Source organism: Schistocerca nitens, chromosome 3, assembly GCF_023898315.1.
Source record: "Schistocerca nitens isolate TAMUIC-IGC-003100 chromosome 3, iqSchNite1.1, whole genome shotgun sequence".
Taxonomy (NCBI): Eukaryota; Metazoa; Arthropoda; class Insecta; order Orthoptera; family Acrididae; genus Schistocerca; species Schistocerca nitens.
Genome location: NC_064616.1, coordinates 699,068,640 through 699,091,527, shown reverse-complemented (window position 1 = coordinate 699,091,527; position 22,888 = coordinate 699,068,640). Strand labels below are relative to the sequence as shown.

At 36.5% G+C, this 22,888-nt stretch overlaps 1 protein-coding gene across 2 annotated transcripts in view; it reads right to left on the bottom strand.

The window, feature by feature from the left end:
- Positions 1 to 21,353, bottom strand: part of LOC126248672 (transcription initiation factor TFIID subunit 3) — a 324,519-nt gene extending 303,166 nt beyond the window's left edge. For both annotated transcript variants that reach the window (XM_049949903.1, XM_049949904.1), the window contains exon 1: positions 20,731 to 21,353. In XM_049949903.1, coding sequence (XP_049805860.1) covers positions 20,731 to 20,896 — 166 coding nt within the window. In that variant the 5' untranslated portion in view covers positions 20,897 to 21,353. The remainder of the gene's footprint in view (positions 1 to 20,730) is intronic.
- Between the last annotated feature and the right edge of the window lie 1,535 nt (positions 21,354 to 22,888).

The window sequence follows — 22,888 nt, the reverse complement described above, 5'->3', positions numbered from 1 at the left end:
CCTTTGGAGCAGATAGTTCTTCCTCTTCCACCATTAGTGTGTCAGCTATTTTGTGTTTTAATTCCATTTGAGCTTCTTGTAGTTTTCTGCTACCATAGCTGGGACTGTCTCTTTTTCCCAACTTTGTGTGTCTTCATGGGAAACGAACCAAGAGCAGTCACAGAAGTATTTAATTGCTCATCCGCTGTGGTTGTAGGTGGTTGATACTCTTCGTCACTGTCATGTAAATTATCAGAATATTCTTCATTTTTTAGCAGTGTAACACACCTGGAACATAACTTTTGCCCTGGTTTCATGTTAAGTCCTATGCACTGTGTGACTTTCAATACTGATTTTATATCAATTTCTCTGAGGCTACACTTCACTGTCTTCTTATGAATACGAAATGGATCAAAACAACTTCTTTGTGGGAAAGAATACTTATCCAGAAACACTTTCATATGATGATAACAAACACTAAAGTTTCCTGGAACTGTACTACTTGTGCCCACAGGATGTATCCCGGCTCTCCACAGCAAAAAATCTTGGTCCGATTCATCCAGATCATACAGTACAAAGCGAATGCCACATTTTGTTCCATATGTTGCTTTATGACATTCACATGCTTGTGCTCTACCAATACTGCAACCTGTTTGAACAAAAGCACCATTAGTACACTCTTCTGCCTTCATACTGACTTTCCACAACAGTACTGACCAGTCTGAACTAGAATCTTAAAAACATGAGTAACCTGTAATTGTTGCATGTTTCCTTTGTTGTTTCTGCCTAACAATGACTCATTCTGTCCCTGAAAACTACCATTGTTTAACTTTCTGTTGCCTAATGGTGCCCAACAATTGCCGCAGCTTTATATGAAACAAGCTGTCTGCATCATCACTATTACTTGCTAAATCATGTTAAAAGAAACATAACCAAATACATAGCTGTCAACTTTTATTGTATACAAATGCCTTGCAATAACAAGTTGAAATTTTGTCATACATTATACAGGGAGATTCAAAAAGAATACCACAACTTTAAAAATGTGTATTTAATGAAAGAAACATAATATAACCTTCTGTTATACATCATTACAAAGAGTATTTAAAAAGGTTTTTTTTTCACTCAAAAACAAGTTCAGAGATGTTCAATATGGCCCCCTCCAGACACTCGAGCAATATCAACCCGATACTCCAACTCGTTCCACACTCTCTGTAGCATATCAGGCGTAACAGTTTGGATAGCTGCTGTTATTTCTCGTTTCAAATCATCAATGGTGGCTGGGAGAGGTGGCCGAAACACCATATCCTTAACATACCCCCATAAGAAAAAAATCGCAGGGGGTAAGATCAGGGCTTCTTGGAGGCCAGTGATGAAGTGCTCTGTCACGGGCTGCCTGGCGACCGATCCATTGCCTCGGGTAGTTGACGATAAGGTTTCATAACTAACCTTTTTCGTAGGACTCTGCATACAGTTGATTGTGGAATTTGCAGCTCTCTGCTAGCTCTGCGAGTCGATTTTCCTGGGCTGCGAACAAATGGTTGCTGGATGCGTGCTACATTTTCATCACTCGTTCTCGGCCGTCCAGAACTTTTCCCTTTGCACAAACACCCATTCTCTGTAAACTGTTTATACCAACGTTTAATACACCACCTATCAGGAGGTTTAACACCATACTTCATTCGAAATGCAACTGTCGTCGATTCACTTCTGCCGTACTCAATAACACAAAAAGCTTTCTGTTGAGTGGTCGCCATCTTAGCATCAACTGACGCTGACGCCTAGCCAACAGCGCCTCAAGCAAACAAATGTACAACTAAATGAAACTTTATAGCTCCCTTAATTCGCCGACAGATAGTGCTTAGCTCTGCCTTTTGTCGTTGCAGAGTTTTAAATTCCTAAAGTTGTGGTATTCTTTTTGAATCACCCTGTATTATGGTCTACTTATGCAGTGTCTGAAATTTGGCTTGGATATCACTTGTCCCTTTTGTGCTACCACACTTAGAAAATCCAAGTTTTTCAGGTAATATTTCAAATTTTTGTATTGTGTGACTGATATGGGCAAGATGAGTTCTGTGTGTGTTTAGGCCACATTAAGCTTACCACAAAAAAAATTTTTACCCTTTTGAGTGAATTATATTTGGCATAGAGGGCACTTACAATATGTACCTTTTAACGTATTACAGTTTTTTAATCACATTTTGGAATTTTTTATTTTCCCTCAGAAATATGTTGCTGGTGTTTTGATTCATAGAGTGTGTTCTCTAAGTGGATGTTACTGGATTGTAAAACTTTCACTGGACTGTGTGGAATAGTTCCAAAGTTATTAAGACCTGAAGTTGGGTCTGAAGATAGATTGTCAGATGCGGGTTGCAATTTCCGGGTCACGCCACCTTCTTCCACAAGCCATAATTCTGGAACTAATTGGCAGCGGAACTTAAAATTTTGTACATGAGTGTTCCACACTTAGTAGCATTGGTGTGCTAAATTTCCGCCAAACCTGAGACTATCAGCTGGAACATTTTCTCAAATTGGTTGAATTGACATGGAATGACCCAGTTGCAAATATGGACAATCATCAGTTGTATAATGGAATGATGACAATGGAAATTTGTACTGGACCAGGACTTGAACACAGATTTCCTGCTTATCACGAGTGGTCGCCTTACCATTAGGCTATCCAAGCACAACTCACGGCCAGACCCAAACTTCCATATCTTGTGAACAATGTGGCTACAACCTGCATTCATACATCCATTGTTGACACACGGTTGACGACACATGGAAGCTCAGGTTTGTCGTCCACGAGTCATGCTCATCTACCCTAATGTCAATGCAAGCACTCACGATAAGTGGGAAATCGAGGTTCGAGATCCAGTCTGGCACAAATTTTCATTATCATCACTCCATTATACAGCTGATGGTCGTCCACATTCGCAACTGCGAATAGATGTTATGTATTTCATAATGGCTGTAGTCGCTGCAGTGCCTGTCCCTTCAGTCACCCATGCATGTCAGAAGGAACTTTGCACCATACCTTTGAACAACACGGACACTGCAATAATTTACGTAAGACTGTGTCTGATACACAGAGCTGCTGATCAACTCTTATTCCAAATTAAAGTCAGTAACTGAAATTAAAATAACTGTAGCATGTTTCTGAAGGCCTCAAGTTGCTACTAATAACAAGACAAGTTTCATGGTATGAAGTCTGGCAAAAGATGGCAAGATGACAAATGACATTAAGGTTATTTCTCTGGTGAATGTAAATCCAATAACTAGCAATTTTTGATTACTCTGATTATTCAATTCAGAGCCTTTACCAGTTTTGGACTGACAGGTTCATCTTCCAGTGACTGTTGAAGTTTAGTTTTGTGTTTACATTTAGTTGACAATGAAACACTGAAGGTCAGTTACTGTGGTCAAAGATTCTTGAAATGGTGGTGCCCTTGTTACAGGGTGTTATCATTACAGAAAAGTTTAACCACAGGAAGCAACTGCCAATGTTACATTTCCAATGAAATGTACATATATAAAATCAAACATAGGAATTCATCTGAAGATGAACCTTATAGTCCAAACCAGGAATCACTTGATTTCCATCCAAGTCTCATAACATAAACCTTCTATAATAAAATACAAATGACATGCATTTGCCTAGTGAGATAGTTAACTGTTCTTTAGTCTTCAAGCAGTATAATCTATTATCTTCAGCTCTAGAATAGGTGACACTATTCTCTTCCTCTTACACACCACTATCCTATCTACTTTTTTATAATGCACAGCACAACAGAAGCAACAAAACAACTGTTGCTGATACTAATACTATAACTGACCTTAAAACAGTTCAAATCACTTTATATCAGTACTTGATGAGCAGCTTCAGTAATATAACCAGCTTCGGGCCAAATTGTCCAACAGACATTTGGGGCTGAGCATGAGTAAATATCCTAAACCTATCAATAAGTACTAACAAAAAGATTTTTAGACTGTTTTCATGTCAGTTTTTGATATCAGCTGTTGTTACCATATCTAAAATTACTAAGGCTAATGTATTTATCATCATCTACTCCTAAAATTACTAACACTACTATAAGCATAAACACTACTGAACATTCCAAACAATATGAAACTTTCTGTTGGATTAGGACTTTAAGTCCAATGTGTGTCTTTCACACACAATTCTCTACTATCTGAGCAACCCTTATGGATGAAGCATGAGATTTCAGTCGGCAAATTACGGTCTTCCACTTTGCCCTAGTTCACAGTGACACTCATGGATCCCACTCGAGTAGCATGTCTGGGAGGAAGCCTGAAGCAGAGAATGGTTTTGTCATAGTCAAGGGACAGTTCTTGAATGTAGCTTCTTTCATAGGATAGAGTGTGTGGAATAAGAAATTTTCTAGCTGGTTTGTCACACACAGGGAAAATTAAACGGCTTCAGATTTGGAATCGCGCCATCCTGATTTAGGTTTCTTACGGCTTTTCTGAATCACTTCAGGAAAATGGCCGGATGGTCCCTCCAACAGGGCCACAGTAAACTACCTGTTCTGTCCTCTCATCATCAAACATACATGTCAATTAATATGTCTGCATATGTGACTCAAGTATGTGTTTAATATAACCAGATACACAAAAAATCTACTCACCAAATGGTAGTAGGAGAAAACACATAAGAGTTAAGGAAATATACAAGCTTTAGGAGCTCCTTCTTCTGGTATAAGAGTTGAAAGGGAAGGAAGAGGGATGAAGGAAAAGGACTGGTGAGGTTTAAAAAATGGGGAGGATTGCAGAAAATTCACCCACAACCTACCTTCTCATCCCATCTCCCCTAGTCTGGGGTTGTGGGTGACTTTTCTGTAACTCTTGCCGTTTGCTAAACCTTGCCAGCCCTTTTCTTTGATCCCTCTTCCTTCCTCTTCAACTATTCTGCCAAAGGAGCCATTGGGTCTGAAAGTTTGCACATTTGCTCAACTTTTATGTGTGTTCTCTCTTGCTGTCACTTGGTGAGTAGATTTATTTTTTTAATCAATCCAGTTGGCATAATTCGTATCACTTCAGGCAGGGGAGTTACCTTCATAGTCGTGGATGTTGTTGAATTCAACATATGTTAAAATTCACGAGAAAGTAAGAAACACATATTTTTTTGTTTTCTCCAAAAAAATTCCTGGCCCAAGATACAGGCCTCCAAAGAGGACACTGCGAACCCCATTTTGAAGATGCAAATTTCTGAAAAAATTTGAAAATGCTGTATCTCTTTTACAGTTCTATATATTTTGTTAGAGGTTTTTATTTATTTATTTATTTGAAAGATGATTTATGGTTGCAATGGTATCCTCTGTTTGGACATATCTATCAAAAGTGCTTTTACTGTTGCCTTTTGAATTTTTTTATGATTTACAGAAAACATATGTTTTTTTGAAAACGCAATTCAGAAAAGTTTGATTTTTTTCTGCTGACTAGTACCATGTAGTACTATATTATCTGTAAAGTAGATTTTCCATTTTTAAGTCGGACAGGTCTGCCCCCCCCCCCCCCCCCACTTCTAAGGGTAATGTATGTCTACACTGAAGTTGTTTCTTACTAATTTCTTTGTTACAATGTTTATTTCTAATGTCTTTGTTGCAGTTATTTCTTATCACTTTCTTTGTTGTAGTTATTTCTTTTCACTTTCATTGTTGCGGATATTTCTTATACACTGTTGTAGTTTCTTGTCAGGTTTCTGTACTGTAGTTGTTCAGTGCTAATTTGTTTACTGAAGAGGCTTCTAAGAAATTCGAGACCATCCAGTGAGTTCTGTGTTTCCATGACGAACTTTCAGTTGACACAATTACAGTGTGTTTTGTGAAAAGGGCTGTCTGAAATGTCTTCTGACTGGGGCCACAGGAGAGTGAAGTGTGCTGACTATCTGCATATCCAATAAAACAGACATTGTTCAGGTTGGGAATAAGTGTCCTGATTTGAAGACTCTGTTTCAAAGTGAAGATGTTTCAAGTGACAACTTTGTGTGTTCTAAATGTTTTGACAGAGTAATAACCATGATAGTATCTGAACAAGATGAGGCCTGCCATGGTGCAGATGATGCAGATTTTGCATCAATAGAGGAAGAATTAAATGTCCTGAATTGGTTAACGACAGTTAGTCGTATTAAGAAACCGTGGTCAGTGAAGTTGAGTCATAAGCTCTGTACATCAAGAAAGCATAGAGAAATTACTAAAGCTATGGATGAATACACTACAGCAAAACTGACCACACTCTTCAAAGTAGAAATTCCATCTTCAGAAGAAAATGGACCAAAGCACTCTTGCACCTCTTGCCAGGAATTTTTCACAAATATCAATTCAGCTGTTGAATATTGCACATCCTGCAGTGAATAGGTGCAAGTTTTAACTATTATTCCAGAGACATTTTCAAAGAAAACAATTTTGAACCAAGTTCCATCAGTATATGGTAGACAAATCAAGAAATGTGAGGTCTGTAAAAGGAGTCTTTGGAAGACCAGACCCCTATTATGGTCATCCTGTAGAAGCAGCTCAAGTTCAAATAGTGCAGTTATTTTATCTGGAAGATAAATGGGACTGTTCTCACCAGAGTGCCAACAAAAAAGACACTATAACTGTAACAGTTGTTAAAGAAACTTTTGCAATTTATAAGAGCAACTATACAACTTCACATATTGGAAAATCAAAATTTTATGCACTATGACTTAAGTGGGTAGTTCCACATCCACCCAGAGATGTCTGTTTATGTGTGTGCTACTCAAATTTTGAACTTTGTGTGGTAACTTCGAAAAACTTACTGGAGCACGTGGAATATGACAGCCTGATTGGGCGTGTGAAGTCATTAGTGGTCTGTGACATAAAGCAAGAGACTTGTTTGTTTCAGTAATGTGGTGACTGCTCTGGAAAGGGAGAATTATATTTACAGACACTTGGCATGGAAGACATAGCAGATAACTCTGTAGAAATTACACATGTGACATGGGAAGAAAATAAAACTAGCTAAGAAAACTGTTGCCTTTGACAGTTTCATTGACGAACTTGGTAAATGGTCAGTGAAAGCAGTAACACACCAGCATCTGAAGAAATTGTAACAACAACTCATTGCAGAAGTGAAAGGGTGTGTACAGGCTGAAGAACTATGTTTAGTGCTTCACTGTGATTTTGCTGAGAACTGATCTGTAATTCTCCCACAACAAGTGGGAGTAATGACCAGGTTTCAATTTTTACAGGAGTGACATATTTTCAAAACAAGACCTCAAGTGGTGCACTTGTAAGTGATGACACAGGGCATGACAGCACAAGCTTTGCTAGCAATGCGCAAAATTCTTCACTACAAACAAGGGCAGAGAAGATCATCATCATTTCTGATGGTGCTCCTAGTCATTTTAAAAATCGTTATTAGCTGTTTGAATTGAGTAAGTCGCTTGTGCCAACTGACTGGGTATACAGTGTATACAGTGCTACTGGTCATGGGAAGGAGCCTTGTGATGGTGTAAGAGGCCTGCTGAAGCACCATGCTACAAAACATAATCTTTCCAGACCAAATACAGCTGTGATTCAGAATGGTGAGGATTTTACGAGAGTCATGTAATCTTACTCATCCACAGCCCTCATTCTTCTGTCCAAAGAGGAAATCGAACAATTCTGTGAAAAGAAAAAAGAAGAATGGTGCAAATAAACTACTCCTGTGAAAGGAATTCAGAAGACTTTGGACTCAAAGCGGTGGGCGAACTAATATTGCATGCACTTTAAAGAGCAAGAAAGAAGAAATTTGTTCATTCAACCAACACCTCAGAAACAGCAGGATAATATTTACATTCACAACCTGAAAAGGGAGATGTTTGTGGCGTGTGTGTATGACTGTGACTGGTGGATTGCACAGATTATAGACATCAGTTATGAGTTAAATGAAATTGTCATGAACTTTATGCTACAACATGGACCAGCTGCTGGTTATGGGTTTCCAGTTGATGGAAGCAACAATGCCGTCACTGCTCATTTCCTGTTCACAATGTTTTTAAGATTGTAAGTGCTCCAGTTCCTATTGGTTCAACAGGAAGGCATCACACTATATCAAAGGGATATACTGAAGCAGTGAAACACATTTTTAGTTCATCGATTGGCTGAGTTCAGTACAAAATAGAGTGCACAGAAGTTGTATAAATTGAAACCTTGGACCTTTCACATATATTTTGGAACCATTTAAAATGCTTGAAAAATGAGTCTCTTATTCATCTTTCAAAACTAAAATTATGATAATAAGGCTAGGTTTTGATCTGTTATGCGATAATAAGGTAATAAAACAGGTTATATGTATGGCAAAAAATTCAATTGTTTATAAAACCTGTTTCACCTAAAAGTGGAAGCTCTCCTTTTCAGGAAATGTAGAACCATATTGTACTAATCAACAGAAAAAAAATCCAAATTTTATGATTGGCGTTTTTGAAAAAAAAAAAATCCATAAATTATGAAAAAGTTCAGCATGCTATAGTAAAAGAACTTTGACAGATAATTCCAAATGGAGGATTTCTTTGTAATCATAAAGCAATTATCTTTCAAATAAAAAGAAACAACAAAATATCTAGAGCTGTTGCAGAGATACAGCATTTGAAATTTTTTTCTTAAATTCACAGCTTAAAAAAAGTATGCACAGTGTCATCTTTGGAGGGATGTATCTCTGCGCAGAAATTTTTTTGGAGAAAAAACAAAAATGTGTGTTCCTTACTTAGTCCTTCACTTTACGTTATGCTGAATTCAATAACATCCGAGACATGAAGGTAAGATTTTTTCCTAGCCTGCCTCAATTGATATGGACTATGCCAGTTACATTTTCCAGTATGTGTATGTATGTGTACTCTAGCTCAGGGGAAGAATCCATCCTGAAAGTAGCAAGTTTCTCGGTCTTCTTTATGTGCCTAGTGACGAATCAGCATCTCCACTAATAGGTGAGTTGTTACCTCTATTCCTTAAATTATTGTAACTTTTTCCTTGTATTATGCTAATTGATCTAATCTTATATCATTGTAAAATATTTCTAGGTCAAATAAATTACTGATACTAATATGCATGTTGCACCATCATATGTCAGACCACAGGACTTTCTGGCCCTCTGCACACAACTTTTAAATTGACTAGTTTTGTACTCCCAAAGGGCCCACCATATTTCTTCACAATTCAATTACTCTGAGATTTTCAACATGCTGCCTAGTATATCATGCAACCATACTCCAATCACGACAAAAAAGCTTTTCAATACCAGCAGCAAGCTGTTTTGCCTGCTCATTACTCACTGGCATACATGCATGTAAAGCTGCTTAATGCCTTGAATAACTGTCAATGTAGTGCATGAGAATTTTTCACGCACTTATTGAAATTAACAATTTACATCACCTACTCCCTTGTACCCAAGAACATGTACTACAAATACCTGAACTTGTTTACATGGCCTCATAATTATCGTATACTGACAAATTGTATGATAGTTACAGCTTGATACAATATTAATAATAAAGGAAGAAAAATTAAGACACAATGGAATAACAGTTAGGGGTCTATAAACATAAAATTATTAAATGATGTCAAAATATAATGTATGGGCTATTCATCAGTTCCACACCTGCCTCAGTAAAACTCTAGTCACAGCACAAAATTTGAGGTTTCCTTTTTACTTCTTTTTGGAACACCTGGTGTATTTGAAAATGGACCATGTTTGAGGCGTGTTGGAGTTTGAATTGGCACTATCTGGTGTGAGCTGCTTGTGTTTACAAATTGTTTGTGAGAAATATAGTGAGTCACTGGACTGTGTGAGTGCTGTTTGGAGAATAATATTAGAAGAATTTGTGGCACTTTATTAGTGAGGTATTCTGATGTTGGCATTTACAGGCAGTTATTGGATTTGGAATTATTGGTGTGGTATGTTGATTGTGGTTCGATATTTAATTTTATGTTTCGTTTTTGTTGGTTACAGGTAAAATGAAAAACTTCGCGAGTAGTTCCCTGCACGGTACAATGAGCGGGGACGTGTTGATCATTTCTACAGTTTTTCACTTCAATTGCCAAGTATGTGAAGAATTACATTCATGGAGAAGCTATATAGTATATAGAGAGAGAGAGAGTGTGTGTGTGTGTGTGTGTGTGTGGGCGCGTGCGCACATAATTGAGTGTTTCTTGTACACCAATAATGGTGTTAATGCTTTTCTTATGAATTTTTGAGTTATGTTTTAGGGATTGGTAATTATGTTGGACTATGGTTGGTAGGTATTGGGGAGTCTGTTTTACCTACGTTGTCGAGGTCATGCTTTTGATATCACTTATATGAGCGAGTTTTGTTTTGGTGGTACTGTGAACTTCATTTTAGCTATATAGCATGAATGAAATTTCCGGCATCCCATTTTGGAGCTATGAATGGGTTCGTGGTATTGCGAACTTTGTCTGAGCTATATGGGTCAAGGGAAATTTCCAATAATAGCTTTTTTCTGTTTTGGTTTCAATGATTGTTGACGACTATGTTTGCTTGATTTCCGCATTAATATTTGTTTTGGCATGCCTGCATTATTAGCACTATCATATATTTAGTTTGCCTACACAAAAACCACTAATCTCCACAGCTGTCTCATTATGTTCACTGTTTTTCTGCAATTAAATATTTCTCATATTATTTGTGTCTGTCCATGTTTGTAATAAGGATGTTATGGATGCCATATTGTATACACTTTAAACAGGGGTGTCCACCATATTGATGATGTCATGAGTCAAAGCTGACAAGTGGTATTACAATTTTCTTTTCTGCCCAATAACTTACATAGTAATTCACACAAGAAATACTGCAACAACTTTTAAGTGTGTATGTGTCCAATAAATGTAGGTCACGCTAATTCCATTTTAAATGAAGGAACCAATGCAAGAAATTGCAACACAATGAAAATAAAATTGAAGTAGCCTGAGAAGTGCTTGATGTTTTTGCTATTTGAATACCTCTGAGCTTATAAATTTTGTTTTATTTTTCATTTGTTTAAAGTACTGTATACACACAGCTTCATATTATTTCATCTGAAACACAGAGCTACCTTCATCACCAAACATACTTTGCATGGTTGGGCTATGTCAGTGAACTCCAGGGATATTTTTATCATCGTTCCTCATTTTCAGAATGGTATCTCACAATTTTATGCTGGTACTCTGAAGCTCTTGTTCATATTTCTGACAAATACAACTGGCCTCTTATGTACTAATTACATACTGTTAATTTAAGCAAGAAGCTGTCTCAAGTTCCCAAAAAATAACTTTATTACATATTTTTCAAGCAGTGTCTTATTCTACAGTTGAATGGATACTTCACAATGAGTATGCACATAGACGTGGATTGTGGTACAGCACCATATTCTTATAAAAAGGGATAAACAAATTTAAGATGGAAGCGTGAACAAATTAAAGCTGGCAAGTAGCTGTCTGTAAACAGTACTTTAGGCAAATGAAAAATACATAAGACCGGGCAGTGACACTGCAGTAAAAATACATTATATGTACTTATAAACCAAAGAAGTTTTGATAATATTCTTCAGGAAATAATGTACGGAAAATATCCCCACATGAGCATTTTTTATTAGAATGAGTGGGAAGGACACAGTTAGAACAATTAGTTGCAAGTAACACAACAACAAGGGGCAGACTACAGTGCAATTTTATTTAGGATACAGATTTGCTACAAACTCCTGAAGATAACAAGGTATTAAGTTGTAAAGTTAAACCACGTGTTTGGAAACAATAAGTGAGAGTTGACACAAAAAATTTATCACTTCAAATTCTGAAAGAAATGTAGGGGGATTACACATTTTGTATGTAAAATACACAATGCACATATCATGTATATTAGAGTCCATATTAAAGTCAAGAAATCCATACTGTACTTGATGACTGACAACATCAAATGGTTACCCAATGGTCTCAGGGCTTCCTTAAATAACACCAAAATGCATGTAAAGGATAGGTATACTGGCCCTTTATTCCCCCCACCTCTTCAGAAACAAGATAGAGCGTTCAATATCTATTGGCATTTCCATTATCAGGCTGAGTCAAAGGTAAAGTACATACTCATTAAAACCTTACTCAGGTAAGTAATGCACAAGTGAAGTATACACACAAATGTGACATTATGAGAATAACTTTTACTGTAATTTTATTTTGGTGCATATTTTATGCACATTGGATTTCAACTGGGCTTATTTCCATCATTCATATGCATCAAGAGTCAAAAGGGATGGACGATACTGGTAGGTTAAATATTTCCATATTTTACAAAGTCATTTAATCAGTTGGCATCAGCCACACTCTCAGACTTGCTACAGAACTATTACGCATATGCACTGATAAACAAATTTTCCCTACAATGAAGCGTATGCTCTGCAAGATAAGAAACTGCTGCTTTTTGTTTCTAATCTATACAACATATTATCAATTTTAGAGCTATTTTGCAACTCATAAATTCACTTACAATATCTGCTGTCACACAACCCATATCAACTCAGGCATGGGGTTACCTCCACAGTCTCAGATGTTATTGAATTTAGCACATTTTAAAATTCAACACAAAGTAAAAGGAAAAAACCTTTTTTTTTTTTTTTTTTTTTACTTTGTCCAAAAAAGTACCTGGTTTGAGACACAAGCTGCCAAAGAGGAAGAATTACATTCCCTGAATCGGTCAGCTACAGAGGTAGGTGCTAGTACTATTAAGAAACTGTGGTTAATGAAGTCAAGTCATAAGCTCTGTTCATCAACAAAGTGCAGAGAAATTACTGAATCTGTGGGGGAGTACACCAAAGCATAAGTGACCACTGACTTTAAAGTAGAAATTCCATCTTCAGAAAAAAATTAATCACGGGAAGCTTCCACATTATCTTTCTCAAACTTCAGTTCGGCTGTTGAATCACGTGCATCTTACAATGAAAAAGTTTTAACTATCAGCCAAGAGTAATTTTCAAAGAAAGCAATTTTGCACCATACTCCATCAGCAAAATATATGGGGGACAACTGAAGAAATGTGAGATCTGTAAAAGGAGTGTTTGAAAGATCAGATCTCTATTATGCTTATCCTGTAGAAGAAGTACATGTTTAAATAGCACAGTCATTTTATCTGGTAGATAAATGGGACTATTGTCACCAAAGTGCACAAAAAAACTATAACAGTTGAAGGACAAAAAATGGTGAAAGTGAAAAGGCACATGACTCACAGTATTAGATAAACTTTTGTCATATACAAGAAAGAATATTCAACAGTACCAATTGGAAACTCAAAATTTTATGCACTACAACCATAGTGGGTGGTTCCACACTCACCTAGAGATGTCTGTCTGTGTGTGTAGTGTGCAAATTTTGAACTTTGTGTGATAACTTAGAAGAACTTACATGAATATGTGACATATGAGACCTTGGCTGGTTGTGTAAAGCAGATGACCTTTAGACACAGTATCTGGAATATGTGGGAGGTAACTCTTCAGAAGTTACATATGCAATGTGGTAGGAAAATAAATTAAGTAAACTGTTGCCACTGACAGTTTCATTGATGGACTTAGGAAACAGAGTCAAAACAGTTAACACACAAACATCTAAAGAAACTGCAACAACAACACATGGCAAAAGCAAAGGTATGTGGACAGGCTGAAGAACTGTGTTCTTCAATGTGATTTTGTTGAGAACTAGTCCATGATTCTCCCACAAGATGTGAAAGGGAATTACTGGGGTAATGAACAAGTTTCAATTTTTACAGTAGTGACATATTTTCAAAAAAAAAAGACCACAAGTACTGCAGTTATAACTAATGACACAGGACATGACTCAGCACACGCATGTGCAAAATCCTTCAACTGCAGTCACAGGCACAAGAGTTCATCATTATTTCCGATAATGTTCTTAGTCACTTCAAAAACTGTTACCACCTGTTTGTACTAAGTTGCTTGTGCCAATGGAGAGGGTACCTAGTACTACTAAACATGAGAACGGCCTTGTGATGCTGTAGGCGGCCTGTTGAAGCACCATGCTACAAAACATATTCTTTCCAGCCAATGTACATCTGCAATTCAGAACACCAAGGATTTCACAAGAGTGGTGAAATTGTACACATCTACAGCTCTCATTCTTTTGTCCACAAAAGAAACTGAAGGATCCTGCCAGCAGAAAAAGAAGAATGATCCAACCAAACTACACCTATGAAAAGAAATCAGAAGACCCATTTCTGGACTCTTAAGTGATGGGTGAACTTATATTGCACACACTTTAAAGAGCAAGAAAGAAGAAATTTCATTTGTAGGCTAACACCTCAAAAACAGCAGGAGATGATTCAGATTCACATCCTGTGGAAAGGGCTGTTTGTGGCTTGTGAGTATGACTGCGACTGGTGGGTTGAAGAGATTATAGACATCAATTTGGGGTTAAATTAAAATTTAAAATAAAGTTAAATTAAATTGTTGTCAACTACCATACAGACCAGCTACTTGATATAAATTTCCAGCTGCAAGCCAACACCACCACCATCAGTGCTCGCTTCCGGTTCATAATGTTTTACAGATTGTGAGTGAGTGCCCCAGTTCCTACTGGCTCAACAAGAAGGCATCACTCAATATCTAGGATGATACTGAAGCAGTGGAACACATTTTAGTTCACTGAATAGCTAATTTCAGTTCTAAGCAGAGTGCACTTAACTTGTATGCTTCAGAACCTGTAAGTTTTTCCAATTTTCACATATATTTTGGAATCATTTAACATGTTTGAAAATGTGTCTCTTGTTCATCTTTCGGAACAAACCAAATTCAATATAAAATAAAACTAACTTCTTGTTTCATGAGCCTGTTGTTTGATAATGTGGTAATGGAAACTAGTTTGATGTAAGGCAAAATTTTCAATTGGTTATAAAACCTGTTCAACTTAAAAGTGGAAGTTCTCCTTTTCTGTGAATATAATACTATACGGTACTAGTCAACAGTATGAAACCAAAATTTTTGGGAGGCATTTTTGAAACACTTTTTTTTTAATTTGAAAAAAAAAAAAATCGTAAGGCTATAGCAAAAGAACTTTGACGCATACGGCCAAACTGAGGATATCATTGTAATCATAAAGTAATTAGCTTTCAAATAAAGAAATTAACAAAATATCTAGAACTGTTCCAAAGATACAGCATTTTAAATTTTTTTCCAAAAATGTGTAAAATGCATCTCTGTTGCTTAAGCTGAAAAACAGAGGAAAAAAACTTTCTTTGAAAAACAGAAACAAAGTGAGGGACAAGAAATTTTAGTATGAAGGGGCACAAACTCAGTTTGGGCAATAATTGACAAAGAGATTGGTCATATAATATTCAAAGGAACCACCCTGGTACTGGCATTAAACAATGTCTGGAAGCCATAGAAAACCTAAATAGGGATGGACCATACAGGTACCTGAGCCACTGAGCCCTGAGAACAGACATTCCAACCCCCCCCCTCCCCCACTCACTCTCTCTCTCTCTCTCTCTCTCTCTCTAACGATGTAAAGACAAGTAAAAAAATGCGATGTTTTGCTTATTTAAAATATACCACTTGGCAACTTTTAAAATGTTGTCTGAATACATCTGTTACTGGAAAGTGAAGTCGGTTATGTGTAAATTCATTTTAAATGGGATTTTTAGAAGAAAAAACCAAACAGTTGTGTACCTAATTAGTTTAGCAGTTGTTGATTAATGTGCTGTGCATGCAAGTCACAAGACTAGAAATTTTGGCTGGGTGCTAGAAAGGGAACATGCATATGTTTGTGGTTTTCTGCTTGGAAATGCACTAACAAAACACCATTACAATAAGTTTAACTAACAATTCATAAGGGTATGCAGTCAGTTGGCTTTTACAATGTCAAATACAATGTGAGTATTGCATGTCTACCTTTATTGTTCATTACAGGCTGAATGGCAAGCAAAAGATAAAGCTACTGACCCCTAATCTTGTTAAACTTTGCATAATTGACCAATTACTACCACAAAGCCACCCAATAGGCTACAAAAATTGACTCAAGGAAGCAATGTGGTAATATGTGAATAGATTACATACAGAAATAGCAGCAATACTTGTAACAGGTAGTACCTGGAATATGAAACTGAGTGATTATATTATGCCTCCTTGTGCCCCACCCCCATCTCCCTTGTATTATTCACAGTTGTGTGCCATATGTTCACTATAAGCCTAACTACTTATCAGAGATTTGCCTGTTTTCTGAAATTTTGGTTATTTATAATGATAACTGTGTTAAATATTGAATGAATGGAATTGCATTAAATACTGAGTGAATGGAGCCAAGTTGTAGTACAGATAAACCTTTTACAACCAACTTTATCTCTGATATATATTTTCAGGATTTATCAACATACAACTTTCAACCTAACCTAGCCCTTTGACTATGCCACAGGCCACTGTCACCACAACCAAGTTTTCATCGAGTACCACTATCACATACTAACAATGAAGCTGTATATTATTTTTACATATATCAATAAACTTCTGAATATACTAAGTGTTCTGTCCCTCTACATATACAAACATACACGAAAATGAAGATTTGTAACAAATTATAATGGAAAACTAATAATTTTAAAAACATTGGCTGACAAGAACATATTTTAACCAGTAAAGTGGTGACAGTTCGTGATTTTATCACAGACACGACAACATCATAGATGACTTTTTTTTTATCACTTGATGATAGCTTTTTTATCAATTGAGGAGGGCTGAGATCTTCACCTAGTCACACGAACAGTTACTCTGTGACATTCTGTAACTACTCCCCACACCATATGACATAGGCCTATCGTTTATATACCCCATAGGATGCAACTTAAAAGTTGCGAAACAGGCTGTATGCACCCTGTAGTCAATCTGTTTTCAAAACCCAGAAACAAGCTATCATAATCATCTGCAACATAAAGAGGCAAGGTTCAAGTTGCTCTCTTTTTCCTACTCTAAAGATACTGAACCTTCCATGCCTATATATATTTGAAACAATAGTTTTTTTAAGAGAATATTTAAGAACCTCCAATGCCTATCAGCTGAAAAGCTCTGTGCACAATTACACAACAAGAAATGGCAATAACATTCATGTCTCATATGCCAGAACATCAGCCTACCAGAAAAGTGTCCTTCATAGAGGAACACAACTGTATAACCACCTTCCTAACAACACCAAGTTGGTAAAGGAAAACAGCTTGTTCAAGAAAAAACTGAAGTCATTTCTGATGGACCACAGTTTCTACTCTGTAAATGAATGCTTCTCAGAATGAAACAGAATTTTATAATGTTAAATTAATAAACAAATTATGGCAATTATTTGTTTATCAAAGTGTACTAGTTGTACATGTAAGAGTGTGTGTGTGTGTGTGTGTGTGTGTGTGTGTGTGTGTGTAATTTTTTAACTTTCTGTATCATTTATTGACCTGTCCTATATCTGTACAAGATGTCACAGGACCAACACTAAATAAATAAATATAACTGACTTGAATAAATACAGCTGCAGCAGACTATTGGAATTTTCACTCAGTTCTATATTTAATTATGTTAACACGGGCATTAAAAAGTGTTTACTGTATGAACTGCAATCAGTCACATATAAAGTAAAAATATAAATAAAAGTAGTTTGGTGAAGATAAAACTGCACTGCACACTAAGCCAAAAGCACTATTACTCAGTACAAAAATGGTAATATTGTTATTTGCGCAGGATACAGCAAAATGAACAGAGATATGTAAACCTACACAGAAAGTGCTTAACAGTTTTTCAGTTGTGGTTCTTCAGTTTCTCCTGGTGTATTTGTTGCTCGAACAGTCCACGGGTAAACTGCCGGTTCATAGTGTCCACTATGTGTTGGACACTATGAACCAGTAGTATACCCGGGGACTGTTCGAGCAGTTTTTCAGTTTTCATTTAGTGTGTGATATTAAGCAATGTATTATAGTCAGATTGTCCAAACCAAATTCCCTAAAACTAGAATTTAGTATAGTAGGGACTTACAAGCCTAATTTTGGCGAGTTTCTGTACAATAAATCACTCATTTGTCTTGTATGTTATGAAACAATATATTTCTGATTCTTTCACTTATCTGTTAAGCTTCAGTTCTGATTTTAATACAACCTATAGATTCTAAGCTTGTAGCAATAAACAGCCAAACAGAAGAATAGATCTAAGGAGTCACTTTAGAAGGTCTATCTGTAGACTTCTCTGGCATTGATATGCAATATTACTGAAGTATGCGAGATTATATGAAAGTATTTTTATGAAAACTAAAAGGAAATAATATATGGAAAAAAACTAAAGGTATGTTGGGCAGAAACAGATTACCGAGAACAGTATCACAGGAAAAGAACATGGACATTTGTAGATTGCATCCAGAAAACTGGAACTTGGATATTATGAGGAATGATTGTGAATCTGTTGAGCAGCTTCGTGCTTCATACACGATATAAATCATGGATCATGTGGGGAACACAAGACTTGACTACCTTAACAAGAATGCTGTTTGTAGACTAACACCAAACATCAGCTTTGTCATGTAACATAGTGGTGATGTAAGGTCACACATATGCAAACAGAAAGAGAACAAAACACTGCCAAAATTCCTTTTGCCCCTATATTTGTTTTTAGAATGTACATCATGGCGACAGACTGATCTGTAGTATGTATGGTCCAAAGTCTTACATTACATTGGAATGGAATGCAATAGCTTGCTTGACAGTTGGTTAAGCCAACAAATGTAAATATGAAATCTTGGACGTGGTAACATACTGATCTGTACATAGCCTGATGTCTAGGACAGGTTGACACACAACAGTTTGGCTGTGAGTTGATGAAATTTCAGTATCAAATGTAAGAAGAGTTGATTAATTTTGAATAAATCAAATCATTAGCACAATGTTTTCAGAACAATATTTTGGGCTAATTAGTCATTGTTGTTGTTGTAGTCTTCAGTCCTGAGACTGGTTTGATGCAGCTCTCCATGCTACTCTATCCTGTGCAAGCTTCTTCGTCTCCCAGTACCTACTGCAACCTACATCCTTCTGAATCTGCTTAGTGTATTGATCTCTTGGTCTCCCTCTACGATTTTTACCCTCCACGCTGCCCTCCAATGCTAAATTTGTGATCCCTTGATGCCTCAAAACATGTCCTACCAACCGAACCCTTCTTCTAGTCAAGTTGTGCCACAAACTTCTCTTCTCCCCAATCCTATTCAATACCTCCTCATTAGTTACGTGATCTACCCACCCATTGAGAAAGACAATATTAACAGTAAAAAAACTGTGTTATAAGTATGAAATGTAGGCATAGTGACTATCTACCTATAGTTTGTACAGTGTTCTTCGGAAACCTGAGCATACTGACATTTCCTTGCACACAACAAATTATATTCGAACAACCTAAACAATACAGGAGGAGAGCAACACAACATGCTGGAGATACTTCCTCAACAGCATTTTGTGATTATACAGCCATTAATACCACCCAACAGGTCTCACTACCCTATCAGGTAAAAAATAAATAAAATGCATTTTCAGATGTTCTTTCTTCAGAAACGATCATACTCAAGAAAATAACACATACAGTTGTTACTGCCTTGTCACCATATCTTGCTCATGCAAGCAAATTAATGGGAGAAAAAAATATTTACTTCCTGATCCTACTAACCCTATTTCATGCTTCCACAAAATTCTGAATTGCATCTCAATGTAGGAATTGCCCACTAATGGAAACTACATATTCAACACGGCATAGGTGCTGAGGTGTCGATATTAACAGCACATGTGGCACAAACTACATAAATGTAGACACCTTTCACAGAATCCTTTTTTTTATCTTTACATGTCCCTGCCCCTGCAGTGCAGTGAAGGCAGTAGGCCTCTGTATGGCTTTTAGCCACCCCTGAAAAAAAAACTGTCTAATGCCTTCATTATAACACTGTCACTTCACTCAACTGCTGTCACTCATATACAGTGTCAAGTTGTGAGTGTGCTGTCATTTGGATATGGGAATATTAACAGTCACAACTTGACAATTAAAACCTGCAGTACAGAAACAGTCATAGTACATGCCATGCAGAAGCTAAACAAACACTAAAATGGTACTACTTGTGATATCTCCACAACTTTGAATGACTGCTTTTGTTGTAATAGTGTTCCAACATATGACTGAACATTGTTAAGTTTATATGTAGGTAGCAATTTAAGAAACTGAAACCTAAATAATCAAATCCTGTGACACACAAGTCAGTCATCTCTGGAAAACTTCAGTTAAGTCTGAAGTTAAATATTTTTTGTGTGCCATTAAATACATTCGCAAGTTCATGTCAAACAACAGAAACCTCTGATGGTTTACTCACATTGTGATTAAACAAATTCTCCAGATGTAAATAATATGTGAACTATTTTAGGTATCAAAGGCCCAACAGAACATATTTGAACACAATTATATCTACAAGCTGACCCAACTATCTCTGAAATAAATGTGTTCCATATACTACTTAAAGTTACACGTGATGAAACTTTTAAGTAGTTTCCAAGTGGTACTGTCATGTTAGACGAGTGGAAGTTGGTTGCTATCATTGTATATTGAATACAATATTCCAGCTGTGATGTTATCAAAAGCGAGAACAACGTTAGATAAAACTATGAAGTGCAAATGCTGCTGGACAGATTATTACTATTTTCTTTTTAAGTGACATAATGGGTAACATTTGATGTAAGGGCTATACTTACAGAGCTCTGCATACCGGTGAGTGACTCGACCAAGTTCCACGAGATATCTCTGAAGAAGATCAATCATAATTTCCAGAGGCGTGCTCATAATCGAATTCCATCCAATGGTCTGACATATCAATGCCACTGCAACTTTCAGGGCCTTTCTCGAGAATTCATCACACATTATGGTTCCCGAGTACCAAACAACTGAGGAATTTTACCTTTGCAGTCCACTACTTTTCATCATTAATCTCCACTTTCTTTTGAACTTTGATGCACTATACTACAAACGATAGACAGGAAGAATTTAAAATCGTCTGGTTAAGAACTTCACGAACCCACACATACAGAATTGGAGATAGGTGTCTTCAATTTCTGGTTAAAATTTTAAAACGAGAATCATTTTCACATATAAAATTTTAAACAAATTTACTTTAGCCATAAGGTTGATACAACCGAAATATGTACGGCATTCGAAACCCGTACAGTCAGCAAATTATGTGTAAACGTAATAACCCACGCCATGACACTTTCGCGTAACGCACCCACACCACTGTTGACAAACTACTCCTACTTCTCCCGGTAAAATTTACGTCCCAAAACACAGACACGCCATTCTATCAATTCTATCCATAACGGCAAAGTTTATCCGACAAAGATGTGCTAGCAACCTTCTGTCAATCTTTGAGTGGCAAGTACTTTCGATATAAATATGCTTCTCCATGAATCTTCATATTATTCTTGTACTGTTTATACTACTGCTGCATTTAACAGATGACCAAGGAATGTGTAACAAATGGTACGTCCCCTCAGTTTAGTAGTGTCAAATATTCATCGGTTCGCCGGAGAGTTATTTTGATCCATTACTCATAGATTTATTAATAGCCAGAGTGTACAGTTTTCTTGTTATTAAGTGGAAGATGTGTAACGACATTAGCTATTATTATCCTTTCTACGTCAATAGCAAGTCATGACTATACAAACACGGTTTCCGAAATTCGGTTTTCGTCTTTCAGAAGATGTGTTGCATGTAAACATAGTGACAGACTGTGTCAGCGTTACAAAGTTATGATTACACAAGCATTTTCATACAATAACAAATTAGCATAAGTATAGTTCCATAGAATGGGTGAAAAGGAACACAGGGGTGAATAGGTAAAAAACTGAAGTAAAATTATTTTTACATGAAAAGGTGTACGGTATTTTAATACATTTTAGATTTGCAATTTTTTGACACAAATATTTATTGGCTGATTTGACTCAGTTGGTAGTCATATTGTTGTAGTTATTTCAATACATTTTTATTTTCTATTAGCAGCGTAACAGCCTAATTTCTGGGTGAACCAAGAAACTTTTACTATTGCAACAAAATTTAAATATTAATTTTATTCCTTTACTGTTATCCGTTCATTTACAGTATGATATGATACGTAGTTTCTGCAATGTTTCATTCACTATGTCATCATGATTTGCTTTAATAAATTAAAAATCATGTTTAAGGAAAAATTTTGTCATTCGTCAGAGTGAAAAGGGACAATTATAGACCAGCCCCATTTATTATTCACCTTGTATTAGTTATTACACAACCGAATCTAATTTCAAATAACATTTATGGGTTTGTTGGACTCCATATGGAATAAAATTCCTAGAACCTACAAACCTATCCTAAAAGGTAAGCATTATGTTGAATATTTAACAGATGAAACTCAGCAGCACTATAAGATGTTTAGAGAGTTGTATTTAAGAAAAGCAGCAGAGAAATACAAAATTCCCAGGTCAGTGCTGCCTAGACATCAGAAATGCATTGGATCAGATACACTAGGCCTACCTCTGAAAATTGGTGGCCAATCCATACTGCACGGAGAGGCGAAAATCACCTTCTGCAATGCTTAAAAATGTGTGCTGATTGAGGCTACCATCTTTATGCCTATGTTTTAGGATGTATAGTTAAAGCATATTTGGATTCCAAGGCAGAAACTATTTATATATTGAAGGACAATTTTCCAGGAAAAAATTCAGCATATAGTTTTCTGGAATGGCACACAGGGGACTCCTCAGAAAGGATGTGCCAAAATGTTAAGAGATCCAGAGCTGCAGTTAGTCCTGAAAAATTGAAAACTTATTTCATGAGGCTTGAAGACACCATAAAAGATGGGCCATCGTCAACTATTACAAA